The sequence below is a fragment of the Eublepharis macularius genome, chromosome 4 (genome assembly GCF_028583425.1).
Source record: "Eublepharis macularius isolate TG4126 chromosome 4, MPM_Emac_v1.0, whole genome shotgun sequence".
Lineage (NCBI taxonomy): Eukaryota > Metazoa > Chordata > Lepidosauria > Squamata > Eublepharidae > Eublepharis > Eublepharis macularius.
Window position 1 is genome coordinate 114,282,937 of NC_072793.1, and position 25,368 is coordinate 114,308,304.

At 42.5% G+C, this 25,368-nt stretch overlaps 1 protein-coding gene across 1 annotated transcript in view; it reads left to right on the forward strand.

Moving 5' to 3' along the window:
* Positions 1-6,285: 6,285 nt before the first annotated feature.
* TMEM40 (transmembrane protein 40) overlaps positions 6,286-25,368 on the forward strand; it is a 29,293-nt gene continuing 10,210 nt past the window's right edge. The window contains exons 1-2 of the mRNA XM_054978793.1: positions 6,286-6,372; positions 23,448-23,504. Coding sequence (XP_054834768.1) covers positions 23,456-23,504 — 49 coding nt within the window. The 5' untranslated portion in view covers positions 6,286-6,372; positions 23,448-23,455. The remainder of the gene's footprint in view (positions 6,373-23,447; positions 23,505-25,368) is intronic.

Here is a 25,368-nt window from a genome sequence, read left to right on the forward strand (position 1 = left end):
TGGTCAGCGCTGGATAGACTACATAAAAGCCACACACATAGTGCAGATCTACTGCTGGGAGTTCCCTAGGACAATAATTCTGGTTATGTTGCTTGGCATTCTGTGCAGCCACCAACTGCATTCTTCCTATAGCAAATCTGTTGTGGATAGAGGGGAATATTCCTTTTTACATATACAACTATTTCTAAATATAAGTGCTGGTATTTGATAAATTATACTCATTAGTACAGAGGGTCTATTGTTTGTTTATTTTGCACAGAGGCATTTTGTGACTACTTTAATTCATCTCTTGTGCAGTTTGAGTATAAGCATATTTACAAATAAGTAAGTATTACTGAGTTAAATTAATACTCCCTAATAATTAATTACAGCCTTCGAACTCATCCACAAATGCAAGAATATCTTTAGTGACTCAGCATGAAGACTCACAGCTGAATTAAGGCTGTCAACTGATCAGAAGAAAGTTCCTGCCAGTTCCTGTTTCTTTGGTAGCCGTTTCATCTGCAGAAATCATTTAAAGACATTTTCACAACACAGATTAAACATTATATCACTCTTAATATCTGCAATTCAAGCTGCTAGTAAAGGCACAGGAGCAGGGACTAGAAAGAAAGTTGATATCTCTAAGCTAAATATTTGAACTGACACCATTGAAACACAGGGCCTATCTGCGATGTCTGATATGCGACTGCTTATTTACACATGTAGATCTCCATGTGATGGATGTGAATCATCTCTGTGAATCCCAGAACAAACCACAGGATAAGATAGTATCTTGGAGTCCTCCTTACTCCCATGAAAATTATTACATACTTTGCAGAACTAGATGTGGTCATGTAAATTAAAAGAAACAGGTTGTGACGCTGCACTTGGCATTCAGTCTCTGTGTTGACTGTTGAGCAAATCCCACTGAATCATGCATTAGGTATCTTCTGAGGTGTGGTGGGTAGGGTAATTGCTCTGCTTCCAGTTTCCCCTTCAGTTCTGCTCTGTAGCCAACTTCAACAACAGAATTTCATATTATTTTCAACTAGGCCTGGTGTACAGGGTGCCAAATCCATCTAGGGAAATACCTGGAGATATGAGGGAGAAAACCTGGAGTGTGGAGTTTGAGGACAGATGGGGTGTGGTGCCACAGAGTCTACCCTCCAAAACTGCCATTTTCTCCACGGGAATTGATCTGACAACTGGTAATTCTGGGACTGAGCCCCAGATTATAAAGATCAGCTTGCCTGAAGGAAATGGTAGCTTCAGAGGATAGACTTTATGACATCACATCCCCACTGAGTTCTATCCTGTCCTCATTCACCAGGAATTTCCCAAGCCTGGAGAAAATGTCCTGTCTCTTTAATAGAATAGAAATGGACAGTTGAAGGCGTCATGGTATAGAAGTAAATAACCTGGTAAATAACGTCTCACAAAGCCTCTACTAAAGGGATACAGAACATATTTTTTCTACTTGCTTCCAGCAGGGATAGAATATTTGCTAACAAAGTATGTTAATACACATTGAGAGACTACAATCTTATCAATCAACCACACGGCGCAAGTGATTCCCCTCCTATACAAACCTTGAAGAGGAAATTAAAACTAGTTCTTGAGGTCTCTCTTAAAGCCATACACACATGCAAACCTGTACAGGCAAGTTTGTGTAATATACTTACCAGTGGGCTAGAAGGTCTATAAGTGGATAACTACTCCAATGGTGAATGCAGAAAGCTAAGAACCTGTTCAGACTTAGGGAGCCATGTTTCCACTGGGACACAAGTACCTTTTTTCTTGAGACAATCTTGTCCTCTGTGTGGTGGACTACCTTCAAGGACAGTGCAACCTGTTCTTTCAAGGACCATCATCACTGGAGACCACATCATGTTGAAGCATTCCCCTCCCCCAGCATCTAGACTATAGGACTGGCTCCCACACCATATTTCCATATCTGAGTGTTAGGATTTTGAAGATGTGTTTATAGTGATGCATAGTGATGCTTCATGCTGAATTTAATGAGTTTTAAAGCTGTTGTTAGTGTTGTGGTTTTAATTATTATAAAGTACTTGAGTGTGTGGAGAGGTGGAATACAAATGCTTTAAATAAATATAAAAATCTATCTAACATACTTGGATAATTGTTAGATGCAAATAAGTCACAAAATAATTGGCATTAAAATTTGCATTTAAGTTTTTTATTTTTCTGTTTACATTTGGGATCCTTTGGGGCATGACAGATTTAAGTACTCCAATCTCTGTCTGTTGTTTGCTGATATTGTTTGCTAGATAGTTGTGTTTAGCCATTCTGTTTTTGAATCACCAGTATCTATTCCTCTTTTGAACTAGAATCTCCTTTTCCTCTTTTGGATTGTTCATACCATCGCTGTTCATTACATTTCTTTAAGAGTTTCTATGTAAGAAATTGTATTTTGTAAGGATTGGTGTTTTTTGTGTTTTCCTAACATGACATTTACTATAATTATTATTCAGTTTCATTAAGCCTGTAGATGTGGAAGGAATTATTGAGCTCATACCAGCTGGCCCCACCCAACTTCCACTCATTGATCTTCTGACTATCTGCATACCATACAACACAGTGTGTGAAAGCTCTGAAATGCTGGCTGCACCCTTAATTTTCATAGAATCATAGAAATGGAAGAGGCCTTACAGACCATCTAGTCCAACCCCCTGCCCAGTGTAGGAACAGCCTAAAGCATCCCCGACAAGTATTCATCCAGCCGCTCCTTGAAGACTGCCAATGAGGGGGAACCCACCACATCCCTAGGTAGCCGATTCAACTCTGAATTACTCTTAACATGAAGAAGTTTTTCCTAACGTCCAGCCAGTACCTTCCCTCCTGTAACTTAAACCCATTGTTTTGAGTCCTATCCTCTATTGCTAACAGGAACACCTCCCTTCTCTCCCCTAAGTGACAGTGTTTTAAATACTTAAAGAGAGCAATCATATCTCCCCTCAATCTCCTCCCAACTGAACATTCCCAAGTCCCGCTGTCTTTCCTTGTAGGGCTTGGTCTCCAGGCCCCTGATCATCCTGGTTGCTCTCTTTTGCATCTGTTCCAATTTGTCCACATTCTTTTTGAAATGAGGCCACACAATACTTCAGGTATGGCCTGACCAACGCGGTATATAGTGGGACAATGACATCCTGTGAGTTGATACACCCCAAGATTGCATTTACCTTTTTTGCTGCTGCATCACACTGACTGCTCATATTTAGCATCCCATCTATGTGTACCCCAAGATCTCGTTCACACAGACTGCTGCCCGGAAGTGTATCCCTCATCCAGTATGCATGCATTTTGGCAGGGTACAGAGAGTCATGGAGTGGACGTGTATTAGACACTCATGTTGTTTGTGCTGAGCAACACTTTAGCGATAATCACATCTTATGGACACATTTACTCAGATTTTGGAGGGAAGTGGAAACATAAGTAATAAGGTAATGGGAGGAATTCACTGGACTGGTTCTTTCTTTCTTTTTATGGTATTATTAACTTCATTTATAGTCTGCCTTTCTCACTGAGACTCAAGGCAAATTATAAATATAATGAAAGCTATTCAGTCCATCAGCAAGGGAATTACAAAGTATGATTGTATAATATGAATAAAACTTTACATTAGATACTCTTGCATCCATAGAATAATACATAATACCAGTAGTGAGGCATTGCAAACAGAAATTCTGATTAAAACGGAAAAAATAGTACTTGAGATATTTGCTAAGTACAAGATCCCCCAGCTCCTGATTGTGAAGAGTATAAATTTCATATGAGAAAGCAGACCAATGAAACATTTGTAACCATTCTCAAATTGCAGCCAGACTTAAAACTATAGGAAATTGGCATATTTTGCAGTGGGACCAAATTGTTTCAGGAACACTATCCTCAGGAAAACAGCTCATCTTTGAAAAGGTCCTTAAGTCATCTTGGCAGACAAGACAGAAGGAAAAACCAGATTCAGTAGAAATAGACTGCATCCACACAGAGGATTTTCTATGGTTTGGCATTCACATTAGCACGGACCTTTTTTGAGCACACAACATTATCCCCTAATCATTCTCTTTCCCTGTTTTTCTCATATTGCAAGGAGAGTATCACGGAAAGAGACTGGAAAGAAGCAATAAGACATGAAAAGCTAACTATAAATACATTGCATGTCCCAAATTATAAAACAATTTTTCTAGCAAAATTCTTTATATCTAAATTCATAAATAAAGTACATAATTAACAATTTTAAAAGTGCTCCAACATCTAAAGTGCAAAATATCGGTATCTGGAACATGAATAATCTACTACAATCTCACTGCAGATATCTCACACTTAAAGTTACACACAGTCATAGAATGGCAACTTGGCTAAGAAATTTGCTTTGACATGACACTATATCCAACTCATAGATATAAATGCAACATGTCCAGTTCTTTTTTAATTGCAAAGATGAACATAAACTGGGGACAGTGGACATAGTAAACTTCTGAATGAAGCATGGTCGCGGCTTTATTTCCCCAACAGGGAGCTGGCCTTCATGCCCATTTCAAACAACCTTTTCTCCAGGTATTAGCCAAATCATCAAAAAAATTTAGCTGAGTGGAAGATAAGTAAACTCCTCTCTCCCGGGAGCTATCCACCATCCTTGGCTTCCATTGTCTACTCAAAATAAAGTCTGCATGTGGAAGTAACTATTGGCTAATAAAGGTCTATTAATGTTCTAATACATGTAATGTTCCACATAGAGCTTTTCTTTCACGTTCTCTCCCCAAATGTAGTGAGTTTTTTTGTGTGTGTGTGTGGGGGGGTGCATTCACACAATAGAGACCTCTGGGGCATTAGCCTTTGAGCCAGAGCAAAAAAGAAAAAAATGTCTTTGCGCTAGCTCAAAGGAGAAACAAAAAGGTGGCTGCAAGTGAGCAGCTGTTGGACTCTTGGCTCACAGTCAATCTGGGTAGGGGCAGAACTAAGATTCACATTGAAAATAGCAGAACTAAGCTCTCCCCTAGGGTTGTCAGCCTCCAGGTGGTGGCTGGAGATCTCCCAGAATTTCAACTAATCTCCAGGCCACAGAGTTCAGTTCCCCTGGAGAAAATGGCTGCTTTGGAGGGTGGACTCTGTTGCAATATACTCTGCTGAGCCCTTTTTCCTCCCCAAGCCCCACCCTCTCCTGGCTCCACCCCCCAAATCTCCAGGAATTTCCCAACCTGGAGCTGGCAACCCTAGTCTCCCCCCTTCAGCCCTTTGTACTAATTTGCCTGTTTCTCCATTGATAATGTAATACAATTACAATGTAAAACATAGCCAACAACCAGATGCGACTCTTCCACCTCTTGTATGATAAAAAACAGGACTCCACAATATGGAAGCATGAAAAGGGCCAGAGATAAAAGGCAAATTCATTGTAAACAGTGGGCCAAGCCATCACAAAATACAACAGAATGTCCTATAGTGTAAATATTTTCTGTCTCTACGCAGACTCATCTATTCTGTTGAAAGGGTATATCCTAATGATGGCTACTTCTCGACATGCTTAATACATGACAAGATAATTATTGCTACATGCTGCTTTGAAGATGCAAAGCCCTGCATTCTGAGAATGCCAGAACAGTAGAAGTAATTGCATGTGTCACATCAAACTAGACCAAGCATGGTGCAAGGAACTGAACTGGAATGCAGTCTTGTTCTTAGAGCACTCTAGGGAGGGACAAGAAAAAGCTCTTCCTTGCTTAATTTAAAACAAAGACTCCAAGTAAATTGTGTCAAAACCTTGTTTTAGCTTCAAGAGGCATGATCTAAACTTTGTTTACTGGCTACACAGTGCTATATTATTTGTATTTACAGCAAAATAAAAGTTATTATATGCATATATGGTTTGGGATGGATTTTGGACAGATGGTAAATACCTTCTCAGTGTCTAAATTTCCAGACACCAGAAAGATTAGTGCTGCACAAACCCTTAGTTCTAAGATAATTGTTTAGCTCCAGGGTTTGACCTTCAGCTTCAGATTACACATTTAGAGGAAGTCATGCCATCTTGTGCAAGATCTTTCTGAACACAAGCAGGAAAGAGTTATCTTATGTGAATTGACCCAACACACTAGGATGAAACCTCTAGGTCTGAATAAATTACCATGAAACATTAGCATACAGCTTTTGCAATTCACAGTGATGCCTCTGAGAAATAGCTAAGCCCAATGAGGTGCTGTGGAGCTGAGGAAGGAGGGCGGTGCAACAGACCAGAAAGTCTTGTTTGAGGAGTTGCCTTCATGACTTTTTGATCCCTTTGTGTTACTGTTTCAACAGGTTGTAATTTTGTTGTGGATTGGTTTTGACCAGCCTCTGGCATTACCTGATACAACACAGCCTGAGCAGCGTATGGTAAGTTTAGCTTTTGGTTTTTCTTTGTTAAACATTAGCTGCTTTCTGTTTGATGGAGATTGTTTTGAAGATTTGCTTGGTGCTTTTAGTGTGAGAACTAAACATGATTTCTAAATATTTTGTTATGAATGGTTTCCAAATTCAGTCTCTGCTGGTCTTTAATTAGGTAGTAACTTAGGTATAGAAATGCATTGCTTCCAGGTTAGTAGTGACTTTTAGGCTTCAAGTTTCCCCAGCCGGGCAAATAGGGGACCAATTTCTGGACCAATTTCATAATGAAAGATTCTTTGGGGAGATCCATTACAATAAAACTATTTACCACAAACAAAAAAACTGTTCCAATGCAAAGTCCTTTGGAGTTTCCTGAATGTAACATGCAGCCTGATCTCACACCTATATTGACATAACTATTTACAACCCTAAGAACTTTTATTCCCCATCTTCTTTCTGTCATCTTTCTCACATATTTTTTCTGGACAACCAGGCACTAGGTCACAACCAGTAAGTTAAGACAAGGCAGAATTAAGTCTGTGAAAAATGAGTGGAAGAATAGTATACAGAAGTAAATAATTGTGTATAGAAAGTTCCCTAGCAGCTAGACACCAGGATAGTATTGAGTAGTATGGGGGCACTTAGAACAAATCTATTGCTCCCAGTGGATCAAACTAGATATGCAAATTTTTAAAAAGTGTCAAGTTCCCCACAGCCACACAGCAGCTGTGGGGAATGGCTGTTAAAAAATAAAGGAGAGCTCAAATTCCCTCAGAACACCACCGTGGGGGTGGGCTGTCTTTCCCCTCAAGCTGTTTTCCAAAATAATGAGTGGGGGCTCTCTGTTTTTGCTGTTCCACATGGAGTATTCTGTTGACATGGAGCAGTAAAAATGGGGATCTAGCCCCCCCCCATACTATTTTGACACAGGGAAATGCCTTGTGGAGGGTAGAAGGCCTTACTTCCCCTGTGGTGGCATTCTAAGGCCATTTGGGCTCTCCTTAATTTTTTTAACAGCCATTCTCACAGCTGCTGTGTGGCTGCAAGGAACCCAAGTAGGATCTGAGGAGCAATATTGGACCCTAATCTAACAGCAATGAATATATGGTATTTTTACCACAAAAAATCCAAACAAGAATCCCTTAAGCACAAATACACAGTGAATTCCAGGCCAAGAAAAAGTGTCATGCACTGTTAGTATAATATTTTGAAACCCAGACATGCTTAAGCATGAGTTGTAGTTTACTGGTACATTATGGAGCAACCTTGCAGTGGCTTTCACATAGTAATATTGACTAATTCCACAAAGAGGTTTTTCTCCATTTCAGCAATTCTAATCATGCATTTATTTTTGTTTCCACATGATATTGTCCTCCATTCATGTGCAAATTGATACAACCCATTTATTTCACTAATAACTGCTTTAAAAAAAGACCTGGAAAAAATCTTTCCCAGAATTGAGTTTTGGGGAGTCTTTTTCATGTGTCCAGAATGAAAGGTGCACCTTCTGTTTGAACAAAAGTAACCTCCTTCACCTCCTTTCTCAGAATTTTCACAATGAACTGACTGGGCGTCATTGCTGATACCAACAAGATTGAGATTTGGGGAGAGGGGTTTCAGGGAAATGTCATAACACTGTTACTGCATTACAATACAAATAACAGGTGTTTGTCTCTGTTCTCTTAATGAGCTTTGAAACATTCCTGAAGAGCTCTTTCCTCTTCCCCCAAGCAGTAGGAGGCCAATTAATATTTTAAATGCAAATTACCGCAATAGGACACCCAATACCTTTCAGCAATTAGTATTATCAGAGGATTCAAGTATTGTGTTATCCTGGGGGGGAAAGCATGTTGTTGATTTTTAAGTGTAGTATTGCACTGTTCTTGAACAGCACTACACTGGCACCAAAACATTTAAAAGTGGGCGGACATTATTGTGACAGCATGACAACAGTGGGTAGGGGAGAGGCAATCCATATTTGATGTGAAAGGGAAACCATAGCTAATAAGGGTGAAAAACAGGGCTACTATGTGCTGTGCAGAATCTCTGTTGCAAGTGCAAATTGAGCAACAATTGTACCAGCAAAATGATTGACCACTACAGGAAAACTCCCTCTTGTGGAGTCAGTACTGTCACAAGATGGTAATCATTGCAAGGAAGTGGTGAGGGTTTCTCAGTTTTAGAGAAATAAAAACTGGGGATATAGCTACACCTGCAACTGGAATATTGTTAGAGGTACAGAAGGAATAGCATATGAAATAGGCCTTTGTTCTGTTGTAACTAGGATTACAGAATCTAGCAAACAGAGTGAGGGTTGGGGTTGGGGAAATAAGGGTGCGAGCAACATCGTCTATGTCATGCCTAGAGCAATTCCATGTTTTACCCAGAAGTGATGTCCCAACGTAGCCAATGTTGCTGGGTTTTTTTATTGCCTTCTATTATTCAAAGTGGTGGCAGGAGGCTAGTGGAAGGCCTCCTGCCATAGCGGGAAACCTGGCAGTCCTAGTTGTAATTCATCCTCTGAGTGCAATTGCTGAAGCATACACAGATCTTTTTTCCTGCTCTAATATTTGTATCCATTTTACACCCACTTCATTCAAATTAGAAGGGTGTAACTCTGTTTATGATTGCATTGTAGCCCCATTATGTTTTGTCTTGGGGCAGCTCTTTGTTCTGTCACCTGTCCAGTTTCTCCATGTGATCCAGATAAGAATCTAGCAACTGCTGAGGCAACGAAGTCACCCTCTCCTAAGGCACTGCAATCAGGAAATAAACTCAACAATTAGTACAACAATTAGCAACTAGTCCTTTCATACAAAATAGACAGGCAAGGACATGCTGTCCACATGCTTCTGTACTTAATGTATTATTTTTGCCTAGGGTAGTAAAACTATTTGCAAAAGTGACCATGTGTCTTTTGCTTCCAAAAAGACCCAGGCATTATTTATTTAGCTAGTTGATTTCTATCTCTTCTTCTACCCTAAATGGTACCCAGAATGTCTTACAATATGAGTGAGACCAAAATATCACCTCAAAAAAAAATCCCTAAAAAAGAATAAAAATTAATACTCCAGTACATGATACTAAATGTACTTAGCATATTAGTAGCCAGAAAAATTACAGTAAAAAGATTCAATACAACATATTAAAGGTTAAGATTAAGATTAAAAAATGGCAAAGTTACAGAGACTCTTCATTCAATGGGCAAAGGGGGCGGTTGCCTAGAATCCACTACTGTCATGACTGAGCCCATTGCCAGGCCCTTGTTATGCCCACTTTAGAAACAGTTCCTCCCCTTCCCCCATGTAGACTGTAGGAAACAACGTTGTATGCAGTCATAGGGATAAGGTGAACAGCATTGGAAAAATAGCTTTTATTCACTACCAGGGATAAGAGAAATAAGACTGTTCAGAAAAGAGACCAGAAACGGTTTACAGGTAACCTACAGATTTTATTGGGCATTTTCACCTCAGAGAACTAGTCTTGTTTTTACCATTTCTCCCCTTTCTTCCCTTTCCCCCTTTACCAATCAGTCACAGCAGTTTTACTCCTGAAGCCCTGTCACCCTGGCTCCAGAGGCGACAAGGGTGGGATGGTCACTCTGGCTTATGTGTCTTAATGGTGTAAATATTTATTTATTTCATTTTCCTCCCTAATGGGGATCCAAAGTGGCTTACAGCATTCTCCCCTAATCCATTTTATCCTAACCTTATGAGGTAGGTTAAAATCAGTGAGTTGAGTGTAAATAAAGGAAGTGTTGGAGGTCTCATTTTTGACATTTGCCCAGGGCCCCAGAATCACTAAATCCTGCCTGTCTGGCAGGGGAGCTTTCTGCTAGCATTGATGTGGTGTAAAGCACACACAGCAGCAGTGGCAGCTTTGGGCCTGCCTCTTTTTCTTCCCTTGCTCAGCCGGCTGTCCTGCAAAGCCACCTGGTTGCCTGCACGGTCAACACGTTTTTATCAAGTGGGTCCAGTTTTTTTGTTGAGACCGTTTGCCAACCCTAGACCTAAACAGTCTCTGGAAACAGATCCTCTCCCCTCTAACACTTTGAAGATGCAAACCCTGTCTCCAAATATTAACTGTTTTGGCTTGCTTATGTTCAAGAAGACTCTGAATGGAACTTATTGATTTATTTCATTTAAAGCATTTATTAGCTGCCTTTCCTCCAAAGGTGTTCAAGGCAGCTTACAAAGTAAAATATAAACATAAGTATACCAAAAAAACAACAGTTAAAAACAGAGTTAAAACAGTTAAAATCCAGCCCACATTAAAAGCTGTCTTAAATAAAACAGTCTTCAGCTGCTTCCTAAAGCTAGAGCGCAAGGAGGTCAGGCACCCCTCCCTGGGGAGATTGTTCCATAATCATGGGACTGCCACTGAACAGGCTGTCTCCTGTGTACCCACTAATTGAGCTTCTTTGGTTGATGCGACAGTCAGGAGGGCCTCTTAACTCCCAGGAGAAATGTATGGGAGAAGACAGTCCTTCAGATACCCTGGTCCCAAGCCATGTAGAGCTTTAAAGGATAGAACCAGCACCTTGCACTGGTCTTGGGAGGGGATTGGTTACCATTGTAGTTGCTATAATATTGGGGTTGTATGTTCCCAGGAGTCTAGCCACAGCATCTGAACTGTCTTCAAAGGTAGCCCCAAACAGAGCACATTGCAGTAGTCCAGTCCCTCCAGTCTCATTCTCTGAAAGACTGGGGACTGGCAGAAAGCAGCAGATCCTTTGCCCATCCATTACACAGGGTTATTGTGAGGATAAAACGGAGAACAGCATAAGCTGCTTTGCATCCCCACTGGGGAGATAAATGTATAAATGAGGTAAGTAAACAAGAAAAAGTAACTGGTTTATAGTGTTACCCCTAGAGCCTGGGGCCCATGGAGTCAAAGATATTGTCATATTCCATCTTGTATCAAACCAGAGGTTCATGATAAAAATTAAAGACAATAAAAAGCCATCTCATAAAAAGAAAGCCACGTGTCCATGAGAAACTGTCACATCCTTTCAGTAAGGCCTTGGTCTTTGACTTCATGGGATCTCCCACTTCAAAATACATGACTAGTGCTTGTGGATCAGTAATCTGACATTCCACTCTACTCAAGAAACATCCTTCATAATCACCTGCCCAGTAAACTAATCAAGTCAGAAATCATCAGGATAACTTTTGCCCATTTATCATCCCCTTCAAATTGACTCAAGTAAGGAAAAAAATCTTTCTTCTGCTACTGGAGAAAAAGGCATGATTTGGAGTATAAAGGACTTCTTCTAGCCCACCCAGTTAAGTTTCAGTTTCACCCCATGATGATCCCTCTACCACCTCTATTCTTGACAACATTCTTGCTTCAAGATCAGGCAACGAGGAAAAGCTGGCTATAAATACTTGAATAAAATCAAATAATGTATGTGTCTCCCCCCTCCCCTGACTGGTTCCAGCCATTCTCACCCTCAACCTGAACTCCTCCACATCCTCTACACTGGCTCACCTCCTCTCCTCCCCCTTATCTCCACCAGCAACACAGCCCTCCCTTCTTTCTTCTACTAGTCCCTACTAGGCCTCATGCCTTCACTCTCTTTCCTGCTTTCCTCCTAGCACCCATGTACTCTTCTCGCCTACATTCCTGTTCTAATCCTGATCCTTCCCTCCCCAAGTCCATTCAGACTGCCCTCCCTTTTACCATTCTAGTTGAAATGCTACCTCTCTTCTCTCCCCCTCCCCCTGACCCATCTCCTTTCTTTCTTTCTTTGGGGACACTGTATATACATCCATGGGTGGGTTTGGCATGAACTAGCAGGGTATGGACACATCTAATTAACATGACTGCTTCTACTAGGAATTGTTTAATTGATCTTTATCTCATTCCTGGATTTATATAATTGCATCATATTTTTAATTTCCCTAAACAGCTCCACAGGTACACACTTATCTATACATAAGATCTCACACAAGGGATAAAGTCTGAGGTACATGTGTGATAACCACACACATGGATCTCCCTTGTTTCCCAGGCAACAGTAGTGAAATAACATATTGTTGCACTGACTGCCTTTCAGGATTGGTTGTTGGTTTGGACATGGCACCTTTCCTACTTTCTGCCCTGTTGTTACTGATTTGGATTTCATATTTAATTGAGCTGAGCTAGGGTTGCCAACTCTGGGTTGGGAAATTCCTGAAGATTTGGGGGTGAAGCCTGGGATGGCAGGGTTTGGAAAGGGCTCTCAGTGAGTATTATGCCATACAGCCCACCCTCCAATCCAGCCACTTGCTCTAGGAGAACTGATCTCTGTAGTCTGGAGATCAGTTGTAATGATCTCCAGACCTCATGTAGAGGTTGGCAACCTTAGGCTGAGCCTTCCACCATGCTGATCCAACTTCCTGTAATGTGGAGCACGTTTAGACTGATCTGGTCCCAGCTGACCTTGACAACTTTAGAATGGGAGAAAAGGATGAGAATGTGGACAAGCACTGTACAGAACAGTTCCCTCTTAGTTCTGGCTTCTCATCTTTTAATTCCTTGTTATGAACTCTGAGAAAGTTTAAACAATGAGACATGGGAACTATACTGTTGACAGATGTTCTTCGGGGTGGAGGGGGCTGTCCCTTCTCTTCCTTTTACCTAAGAGAAACTGAATTTACAAAAACAATGGCATAATCCAGGAATATATTTTAGAGTGTAATTTCCTCTGGGTGATGCAACCAAGAGGTTTAAATAGCAGCATTTCCTTTCTTCCACAACATATATAGTTGTTTCTGTTTGAAAACGGGCACAAAGCCCGACTGAGGTGTTTCCGCACAAGCATTTTTGCTTTTCTCTGTTTAGGGTGTTGAATGCACAGCCCAGCATGATGAATAGGAACTGTTCTTATGGCTGTGAGTCAGATTTACTGAGGAAGCTTGCTTTGTAAAGACTTCACTATATCCAGCCCAGAATGTGTGACTGATATTCTGAGGGAGACACACACCTAGTAGTCATAATTGGTCTGACAAAGTTTTTTCACCAGCCATCCATATTTCCTTTTTGTCCTTCAGAAGCCAGGTCATCTTTGAAACAGAACAACAGTAGCATGGGTTAAGGGTTGGAAAGCTGTTGGAAGTCGACAAGGAGGGGGGAGGAAAAGGGTGGGGGTTAGAGTAAATTAGATATGATGGGAATGTATGTATGTATTAAATATGAGATGTAAATTCACCAATAAAAAACTTTAAAAAAAAACAGTAGCATTTACACGGTTACCAAAGATAATGTTATATATTAAAGATAATGTTATTATTAAAGATAATGTTATATATTAACATTATAGGTTAGTTGGTTTCTTCCATTACTGTTATTTATTTTCTATTGGTAATGAATTTTATTTCAAATAACAGACTGTATGAATGTAATTTCTGTTATTTAAGGTATAGTGAATGAATTCTGATAACCAGTTTTTCAACACTGACTTTTGCCATTGCTATATAGAATCATAGAGTTGGAAGGTACTGTACCTCCTGGATCATCTAGTCCAATCCCCTTTACAACACAGGGAATTCACAATTAACTCCACCCCACCCCAGTGACCCCTGCTCCATGCCCAGAAGATGGCAAAAAAACCTCCAGGATCCCTGGCTAAACTGGCCTGGAGAAAATTGCTTCCTGACCTCAAAGTGGCAATCGGCATTGCCCTGAGAGTGTAAGAAAGGGCTACAAGAACTAAGCACTGATGTGATGAAACTCTTCCTGCCTTCCCTCTCATGATCTGCCTAGGTTCACAGAATCACCATTGCTGTCAGATGGCCATCTAGCCGCTGCTTTAAAACTTCCAAAGAAAGAGAGCCCATCACCTCTCAATAAAACCTGTTCCACTGAGGGACCACTCTGTCAGGAAGTTCTTCTTTAGCTGAAAGCTCTTAATTTCAACCTATTGGTTCTGGTCCAACCCTCTGGGGCAACAAAAAACAACTCCACACCATCCTCTATATGACAGCCCTTCAAGTACTCAAAAAATGTTATCATATCACCTCTCAGGCATCTCCTCTCCAGGCTAAACCTGCCAAGCTTCTTCAACCTTTACTCATAGGACATGGTCTCCAGACCTCTCACCATTAGAGATGGGCACGGACCGGCATTTCCCTACGGACCGCCGGGTCGGGGTTTGTGGCCTTCCACGGACCACGGTCCACGAACTTTTAACGGACCATGCCCGGTTCGCAAACCGGTTCGGGTCAGAAAAGGCCTTGTTTTCCCCACACATTTTCACTTCAGTCGACTTTCCCCACCAAACGTTCTCATGTAACGCTCCTCAATTATCACTTTTCCAAAGAGACAAACAACAACTTCCCCTCCCCTATTCTCACTGACCCTTACCCACCCTTGGGGGAAGGAGAGAGACTTTTGCTCCTGCCCAGCAGAGGTGGCTGCCCACAAAACCCACCTACCCACAAAACCCACCTGTTGATGGGGCTGCATCAACAAGAGACGCCCTCCCCAGGGGCGGGGAGACCAACTCTCCATGATGGGCAATGAATGGATGGACTTGAGTGAAAGCCAGCTCTGCAACAGGAGATCATGCAGCAATTCAAAGGCCGCTTGCTGGAATGGAAGGCACGGGAGGGAGGGAAAGGATGTCTCCCACACCTTGAGGGAAGGAAGCTCATGCTACCCTGTTCAGAGGGAGCCTTTTTGGGCAGGGGACGAGTCCCACCTCAGTGACGTGGTGTGTCAGCTTGCTTGCTATCAAGCAAGCTGACCTGGGCCACTGTCCTCCTTGTCACCGGACTTTTGGGGATTGACCCTCAGAGGGGCCCTTGCGCTCGCAGAAGCAGGACGGTCGGTTGCCGACGAAACCCACTTCACCAAACATGATGCAGTCAATCAAGGAAGCTCACCATGTGCCTTAGACTGTTTTGTAAGTATATAAATTCTAATGGAAGTAGTAGAGTTTATAAAGAATAAGAGGAGGTACTTAGAAGGTGCCAGGGACAGGGCTTGTCATCACGAGGAGGATACCAGGGACAGGGCGTGTCGTCAGGAGGAGGAAACCAGGGACAGGGCTTGTCGTCATGAGGAGGATACCAGGGACAGGGCTTGTCGTTCGGAGGAGGATACCAGGGATAGAACTTGTCGTCATAAGGAGGACACCAGGGACAGGACGTGTCGTCAGGAGGAGGATACCAAGGACAGAACTTGTCGTCAAGAGGAGAATACCAGAGACAGGGCTTGTCATCAGGAGGAGGATACCAGGGACAGGGCTTGTCATCAGGAGGAGGATACCAGGGATAGAACTTGTCATCAGGAGGAGGACGCCAGGGACAGGGCTTGTCATCAGGAGGATACCTGGGACAGGACGTGTCTTCAGAAGGATACCAAGGACAGGACGTGTCATCAGGAGGAGGATGCCAGGGACAGGGCTTGCCATCATGAGGAGGATACCAGGGACAGGACGTGTCATCAGGAAGAGGATAACAGGGACAGGACATGGCTGGAAATGCCCCCCCAAGTCACCCGCTATTTAGGGTGTGAAAACAGCTTTGAAAGGAGTGAAGCAGACAGAGAGCCCCCTGAAACGTGCTGCCAGTGGTCCTAGGGTGGATGTTTCACAGAGGCAAGCAGCAGTCTTCCCCCTGCACCTCAAAAGCCAAGCTGGAATTGCCCCCCCAAGTCACCCACTATTTAGGGAGTGTGAAAGGCTTTGAAAGGAGTGAGGTGGAGAGAGCCCCCCAAAACATGCTGCCAGTGGTCCTAGGGTGGGTGTTTCACAGAGGCCAGCAGCAGTCTTCCCACTGCACCTCAAAAGCCAGGCTGGAAATATCCCCCCAAGTCACCCACTATTTAGGGAGTGAAAAGGCTTTGAAAGAAGTGAAGCAGAGAGAGCCCCCCCAAAAGTGCTGCCAGTGGTCCTAGGGTGGGTGTTTCACAGAGGCCAGTAGCAGTCCTCCCCCTGCACCTCAAAAGCTAGGCTGGAAATATCCCCCCAAGTCACCCACTATTTAGGGAGTGAAAAAGGCTTTGAAAGAAGTGAAGCAGAGAGAGCCCCCCAAAACCTGCTGCCAGTGGTCCTAGGGTGGGTGTTTCACAGAGGCCAGCAGCAGTCTTCCCCCTGCACCTCAAAAGCCAGGCTGGAAATATCCCCCCAAGTCACCCACTATTTAGGGAGTGAAAAGGCTTTGAAAGAAGTGAAGCAGAGAGAGCCCCCCCAAAAGTGCTGCCAGTGGTCCTAGGGTGGGTGTTTCACAGAGGCCAGTAGCAGTCCTCCCCCTGCACCTCAAAAGCTAGGCTGGAAATATCCCCTCAAGTCACCCACTATTTAGGGAGTGAAAAAGGCTTTGAAAGGAGTGAAGCAGAGAGCCCACCCAAAGCGAGCTGCTGTTCACCAGAGAGTAGGTGTTTCACAGAGGCCAGTAGCAGTCTCCCCCTGCACCTCAAAAGCCAGGCTGGAAATGTCCCCCCAAGTCACCCACTAAAAAGGCTTTGAAAGAGGTGAAGCAGAGAGAGCCCCCCAAAACGTGCTGCCAGTGATCCTAGGGTGGATGTTTCACAGAGGCAAGCAGCAGTCTTCCCCCTGCACCTCAAAAGCCACTATTTAGCCCCCCCAAAGCGAGCTGCCGGTCACCAGAGAGTAGGTGTTTCACAGAGGCCAGTAGCAGTCTCCCCTTGCACCTCAAGAGCCAGGCTGGAAATATCCCCCCAAGTCACCCACTATTTAGGGAGTGAAAGGCTTTGAAAGGAGTGAAGCAGAGAGCCCCCCCCCCAAGGCAAGGTGCCATTCACCAGAGAGTAGGTGTTTCACAGAGGCCAGCAGTAGTCCTCCCCCTGCACCTCAAAAGCCAGGCTGGAAATATCCCCCCAAGTCACCCACTATTTAGGAAGTGAAAGGCTTTGAAAGGAGTGAAGCAGAGAGCCCCCCCAAAGCGAGCTGCCGTTCACCAGAGAGTAGGTGTTTCACAGAGGCCAGTAGCAGTCCTCCCTCTGCACCTCAAAAGCCAGGCTGGAAATGTCCCCCCAAGTCACCCACTAAAAAGGCTTTGAAAGAAGTGAAGCAGAGAGAGCCCCCCAAAACGTGCTGCCGGTCATCAGAGAGTAGGTGTTTCACAGAGCCTAATAGCAGTCTTCCTCCCCTTACATTTCATTAGCATCCAAAAAAAAAGTGGGGGAATGAAGGCAAGAACTCAAGCAGACAACGCCCAAAGCTGCCTTGCACCCACTGTGCGTCTGTGAGTGGGGTGGTGTCACAGCACAACAGAACCCACCGGCAACCCAGAAAAAAGGAAGAGATTTGGGGGGGAGGGGGGATTAAGTCCGAGAAGAAACCAAGGACTCAAAACGCAGAAAGAAATCAGAGTAACCCAATAGTGCAGTAAAAGGATTTTTTAAAAAGTGCTCTAGAATAGAAACGAGGAGAAAAAAATTAAACAGGAATGGAGAAAAGAGAAAGCTCTCTTGCAGCAGAAGCCCCAAGCCCCAAGGCACAAGCCGCGCTCTCACAAAAAAAACCCCTTCCTCACAGCAAGCAGTTGCTAAGCTAACTCGCGTCCCTGCACCAGCAAAATGGAGCGGCTCTTCACGCGCTTTGTCTTTTATGCAAAAAGGCTGTGATCTCTGACAATCTCTTGATTGGCTGACAGAGCTGCCAATCAAGGTTTCCTGGACTAAGATTGGTGTGTTCCAAACGGGGAAGGTGGCTCCACACCGCTGCCGAGGAAATTGTTTGAGCGGGAATCCTGGCATGACGGGCCAACGGACACACGGACAGAAAGCCCCAATGTTCGGCGCTTTCATGAGAAAAACACAAGCCCACGGCCCGCGTGTTCGCGAAGCACGAACTGGGTAAGTTCGTGACGAAATTAGGTCCGTTATGCGGTCCGTGCCCATCTCTACTCACCATCTTTGTTTCCTTCTTCTGGACATGTTCCAGCTTAAATTGTGGTACCCAAAACTGAACACAATAGTCTAGGTGAGGTCTAACCAGAGCAAAGTGATACTATCGCTTCATGTGTTCTGGACACTATACTGTTGATACAGCCCAAAATTGCATTTGCCTTTTTAGCTACCACATCACACTGCTGACTCATGTTCAGTGTATGGTCTACTAAGACTCCTAGATCCTTTTCTCACATGCTGCTGTCAAGAAGTCTCCCTCATTCTATAACTATTCATTTAATTTTTCCTACCTAAATGCAGAACTTTACATTTATCTCTGTTGAAATTCATTTTATTTGTTTCAGCCCACTTTTCTAGCCTATCAAAATCATCCTGTATCCTGTCTTCTACTATATTTGCTACCCCTTCCAATTTAGTATCATCTGCAAATTTAATAAGCATGCCCTCTCTTCCTTCATACAAATACAAATCATTTCTAAAAATGTTGAACAAAACACGTCCCAGGACTAGAGATGGGCATGAACTGGAAAAAAACTGAACCATGCGGTTCATGGTTCATCAAATTTTACGAACCATGAACTTTCACGAACCTGCCCTGGTTTGCAAACTGGTTCGTTTGGTTCATGAAAATGTCACATCCAGGTCAGAAAATCATCACATCCGGATCAGCAGAAGGTCACTTCTGGGCCAGCAGAAGGTCACTTACAGGTCAGCAGAAGGTCTGCAGGAAGTCCATCCCCTGTTGCCTAGGAAACTGATTGATTGGCACCACGCTGTCTGCAGTCACGAACCAAAAAATGAACCAAATGAACCAGCCTAAAGTTTGTAGCGGTTTGTCAGAAATGGGATCTGACAAACGGCAGTTCGCAAACCACAAACCGGCCTGGTTCGTGTTTAATTTTTGTTCGTATTTTGGTTTGTGCCCATCTCTACCCAGGGCCAATCCCTGAAGCACTCCACTTGTTACCTTTCTCCAAGAGGATGAGGAACCATTGGGTGTGATCTGTCAACCAGTTACAGATATACCTAACAGTAATAGGATCCAAACCAGATTTTAACAATTGTCAACAAGAATATTATGTGGAACCTTATAGTAGAAATCAAATGGAAATTGGTCCCCTGTAATGTATGATGAACTTCACAACCAATACTTGCCAATTAGCTGCAAGCTCATATGTGAGAGATATGAGGGAGCAATATTGTTGATAGAATGAAAATTTCATTAAATTGTGACTACTCTGAAAAAGAGTTCTGGAAATGGGGGAAATGAACTGGATTACATGTTATAGTCACAGTTGGAAAGTTATTCACTAAGAAGGAGTCAAGGACCAATTTGGATTACTTGAAGTATAGCAGGACAGTCTACAACTTTACATGAACTATTTATGAATGGACTATATTTGCACTGACACTTTAAAGAATGGTTTAAAAGGATTTTTTTCTGCTATATGTTGAATTATTAGATTGCAAAATATTTTTCTTAGTGACTAGTATTACATATAGGACTAATCAAATTGTTTGTACAATATATTTCTTGAATGGGTTGAATGCCCTAGCACTTTACTATTCTGAGATACTCTCTCTCTATAAGATTTGGATAATTTGCTAGTTCTTTGGGTGGACTTGAAATTCATATAGCCTACCTCTATTATGTTACTGAGAAATCTTTGCTTAGGCTTTAGAGAACTTTATTAGATACTGTAAAAGTGGCATATGATTAAATGTATATAAATTAAAACTTTATTGGGTTTATACCTTTAAATATACCATTGTATGATGTCTATGATATATCTCTTTGACTTGTGACATAGTTATTTTTCACAGCTGGTTGTTTTGGTTTGGCTTTTTTCCATGATACTCTCCTTTGTGCATCCCACCTAAAAGTTGGCAACCCTAGTGGTGACCCATATAAATAAATAACATTTGAAGAAGACTAATCTTTCAGGTAGGCATATACTGTCCTGCTTCTTAATTCCCAAAGGTTATTTTTAGGAACTTGTTAGTTGATTTGATAGTCCCTGTGCTGGACCCTTAGTGTAGGCCTAAGCATTTCTTCTGAGCAAGTTCTAGCCCACTTACAACTGGGCCTCCAATCCAAATAGACAGAATTTGTGGCTTTTCTACAGTTCATTTGAATTGAACTTTCTCCATCCCTCTTCTACTTATTTCCCTTATTGGGTTTTAAGAATTTGAGGACCAGGTTCTTTCAGACAATGACATTGCCCCATATTTAAGGTAAGCAAAATTAAGGCACAGTTACTGAATTGGTTCAATTTGTCTGAAAGTTCTGTCAGCCAGGCAGTATACATTGACTCTAGTCAGCAGAGAACCTGGGGTGTGGTCAGGAAACTCCAAAAGGTAATGCCTTTCTGACAAAACTAAAGGGGAGGGGGGCATGCAGCTACTCATCTTATGAGTAGATTTGGAAAAGCAGCCTCAGTAAGCAGAGCCATGCTGAGTTGGGGGCAAGAAGACTGCTCTCCTGAACCAGTTTCTGTTCTGGTTTTGACGTGATAAGACGCTCTGAGGCGGTGCTTCATCTGTGGGGCATTTTATTTTCATTTTATTATCTTAGTGCTTCATTTTTGTTTACATTTTGTTTTCTGTCAAATTTACCATTGATTTACTTACTTAGTTTTAGTCTTTATCTCTTTCCCCCTCATTTGTTTATAGAATCAGTGCAGACTCAGTCACAAAACCTCCTTTCCCTCCTTCGTTTGGGTGGGGTTGGAGCAGCATGAATGTTGAGTAGATGATAAGACTTGGAGCGAGTTTGGATTGTCAGGCTATTATTATCTAGTTTGTAAGTTCAGGGCTTTTGTTTTTGATTCAAAGCAGTTGAGATTTTGTTTTATTCTGACTTATTTTAATTATTGTTTTGGTTTTTTTAATTGTTTGCTCATTTCAGTGTTTTTGAAAGTCCACATTGCCTTCTGGTGTGGGTTATTTGAAGGCTGTGTTTTGTGCTTGAGTTTTATCTATTCTCTTTCTGATATCTATGAGCTGTTTGGTTGGTTTGGGGTCTTTTTGTCTTGTTTTCATTGAGTGAGTTGGTTGTTTTTAGAGATTAAGTAATAATGTGGATAACAGCATTTTGTTTTATACTCATCTCCTCCTCCCTCCCTGTCTTGCCTTTAAATCAGGGAGTGGTGAAAGAATAACTTTCTGGGAGAGAAGAGAAAATTAGTTTAGCAATTTTTGTGAAGTTAGCCCTTGCATACATATGCTAGGCATTTGAAATTTCTATGCTGAGTCACAGAGTTTTTATTGTATATATCTTAGATATTTAGAATTTTGAATTTTTAACTATATTTTATCTTGTTAGTTTTTAGAATATTTTGATTTTTTTTCCTTTAGCAATTTTCTGTTTTAAGCACCCTTTAATTTAATGAGCCAAAAAAAAGCATGCCCTTTTGAGGATTTAGCAAGCTCATATTGTAAAGAAAGTAGGGTGGGTGATTTTTTATTCCCCAGTTGGCAACTAAAATAGATTTCAATGCTTAGGTAATAGTTCTTTGTCTTCCATCCAATCTATGAAGGAATTTCTTGATCCAGCAGGTGAGAAACCTGGCCTGAACCAAATAGGAAGATCTGGCTCTAGCCCAACTAAGTCTATGCTAAAGATATTGGCAGATCAGACCTTCCTCCTATCTGATACCTTACAGAATATATTCTTTAAGATACAGGAAATTCATAGTAAGTTTGCTGTCTTACAATCAAAGAATAGTCCAGTTGTTTCAATGAGGGCCTTGCAAAGTAGAAAGGGTTTTAAGGAGAAATAGTTAGTTATGCAGGCAACTCAGATTACATTGAAAGTTTATCCCTTTAATGGTTTTATTCCCCTTTGGCATACTTTAGGCCTTGTTAGAGCTAACCTGAGTCAGTTATTAGGCACACCCATAGTAGAGTTGCTAGTCCCCTGCTGGAGGCAGCGGATGCCCGGCTCCCACTCTCCTCCAGCAGGGAGAAAAGGCAGGGGATTACACCTCCCAGGCGCACTCCTGGGCGGTGCGGCACACTCTTGAGTGCTGCAACTGCCCAGATTGGGCCAGTATGGGGCCCAATTCAGCCCAGATCAGGCCCAAATTGGGATCGAATGAGCCTGAATTGGACTGCTGCAGAGCATAGCAATGCTCCTGTGCTCCACAGCAGCCCGATCCGGGATGAATTGGTTTGAATTGGGCCCAGATCAGGCCTGACTAGGGCCTGATTCGGCCCCCTGCGGAGTGTGGAAGTGCTCCCAGGGTGGCCTGTGGCCTGTGTGATGATGTCACTTCCCAGACATGATGTCCTCGTGCAGGCTGGGAGTGCAGACTGTACCATGCGCATGCTTGAAGGGAGAACACAAGGTAGGGGCCAGGCCTCAAGCCTCCCGCCCAAGGGATGGGGGAACCTAGCACCCCAATCCATAGAGTCAGTTGATTTAAAATCTGCGGTGTGTCTACCTAGTCCATTAGGAATGAAAAGATTTTTACTCTCTTTTTGTTCCACACATATACCTAGATATATCTCAGCTAAGAAAAAGAGATATTCAATCATGGGGTATAAATGATTTGTGTTTTTAAGCAGGAAGGAATTCCCCCCCCCCCATTAATACCCCATAAAGACCATCTGCCTTATCAGACCACATCGGTTAGATCAGGTCTAAGAAGATTTCACAACCTATTAAGTCGAGAGAGAGCAAATTACAACTTGACTACTGAGAACTAAGGTGAAACAGTTGCCTTCTGCTGAACAGCAGAATATTATTCTAAGACTGGACTGGTTGAAAAGGGCACTTTCAGGTACTCAGTCAGCAGAAGCAGAGATGCAGGATTTCCCCTTTAACGCCCCCCCTTCCCCCAAAGTGCAATCTGAAGAAATTAAGCCTTCAATTGAGAGGTAGGTGGAAACTTGGCTAAAGCTAGGGAGCCTGATCATTCCTCTCCATAGACCTCCAAAAGCAATAAGCATCGCTGCCATCAAAAAGGAAAGAGCATGGGTCTCCCTTCTAATCCAGCACTATGTATATGTTCTCATTTCAGTTCTGAAAGCAGATTTCATATATGATTCTTACATGATTTATTAATTCTTATCTAGAGTTTGTGTGTAGAAATATGCCACATTGGAACAATCTTTATTATTTGTGGGCTTATTTTGGAAGCTGATCTTCCTCCATGAGTCCAAATTAATTATAGAAGAACAGGAGAACTTACCTGTCTTGTAAACTCTCTTTGGTTTTTCAGATACAGCAATGAACAACTCAAATTCTTCTGTTCCAGTTCATCCAGCAGAACATGAAGGTAATATGAAGACTAAAAGCTGATATACTATCCCAGATAAAAAGTACACCACAGCAGTCAATTTGCCTTGAATATCTTTACCCAGTGCCAAGCAAGTTAGCAAAGTCAGAGTTTGACTGCTTTGTATGTCTCTCTTCCCAGTGTTTTGCAGACTAGTGAAATATAACAAAGGTTTGCTTCCACACTGACAATTAACTTGCCTCCCAAACTCTAGATATATGGGAAAGGGGCTTCAACACAAGTGTTATTCAATTGTTCACCTAGTTTCCTCCTGCATTATGGCATGTTCTCCCAATCCTGCTTTGCTATAATCTCTTCAGAAAGATGGTATTAAAAGCAGCTTTGGTCACGTGGATGGAAAAGTGTAGATTTTCAGACCTCCCCTCATACATCAGCACAGTCCATACACAGCAAGAAATGGGCCCTGTGTGTAAGCAGCCTTCAAGTGTTTATTGGCTTTTTTGAAGACATTTGCGAAGAAGTAAGACAGTTTTCAATGTACTTAGTCTAGGTTTCTAAATCTGTAGATGCATTAGAATTGATTTACAATCACATTTCAGCCTTCTGGTATGTAACAATGCATATGTATCTTCTGTCTGTAACTGTCAGTAAAATTAATTATTCTTGATTAATGCATTATCAATCCAGTTTAAACAACTTTTTCAATACACCACTATCTGAATAAACTAATTAAATATTCGTGATAGCTGCCCCTGCCCTTCTGTTACGGTTGCCAACCTCCAAGTGGGGCCTGAAGTTCTCTTGGAATTATGACTGATTACTAGACCACACAGATCAATTCAAATGGAGAAAATGGTGTAAGGATGCCAGGCAGCTCTCAGGAGACTGCACTTTATGCGTAAAAGTTCTTTATTGATAAGATGCCAGTATCATACATTTACGCCATCTTTGCTAGGACTGGCAGCTGTAGACAAGTATCACGCAGATACAGGTTTCCCAAGGCTACTCAATTCCCCCGCCCTTCTCCTAACAGTCCTCTAAATCTGCATTCAGAAAAACAAGCCCGGAAAATCCACAATAACGAAGCTGTGTGATTCATGGACTGCTCAAGGTCAAGCAGGCTCCCAAGCTCAGGAGAGATTAGAACCAGGAACAAACACCTTCCATTCCCAGTCTCCCATCCCGGGTTCAAATAACAGAAACATCCCAACAGCATCAGCTTCAGCTGCAGGGGGATATTAAATATAACAGGTGATCCTGAGCACCTGACAATCTGCCCCCCCCCCAAAGATCAATTCCCATCCCCCTGTTTCTCCTGGTATTTTCTATGGAAAGTTCGAGCCAGTTTCTTGGCTCTCACATCAGTAGACTTAACCCATTCAGCCTGGCTTTTGGAAAAATGTTTCCATTGAATTAGGTAATACAGCACCTCCCACTTCCACTTGGAGTCCAGAAGGAGTTCAATCTCCTGATGGAGTTGTCCATCATTAAAGATTGGAGGTGGAGCCATGGGGTCAGGGTTCCACTTGTCAGGTCCAGGGTTCTTTTTGAGGAGGCTGAAATGGAAAACTGGGTGCACATGCTTCAATTTTTTTGGCAATTCTAATTCTACAGTAACATTGTTGATCATACGATTTACTTTGAAAGGACTCAGTTACTTCCATCCTAATTGTTTGCTGGGTTGTACTCCTTTCAGATTCTTTGTGGATATATAAACACTGTCTCCCACCTTCAGGCCCCAAGGGGGTGAACACTTCTTAGCGGCCTGGAATTTATAGGCATGTTTAGCCCTCTCTAATGCCTGTTTCACTACATCTCACTGCAACATTAGTCCACCAGTCTCTCAAATCACCCCCCTCCCTTTACATCTGAGTCTGTGCCTGGCATTGGCAGAGGCTTTCCT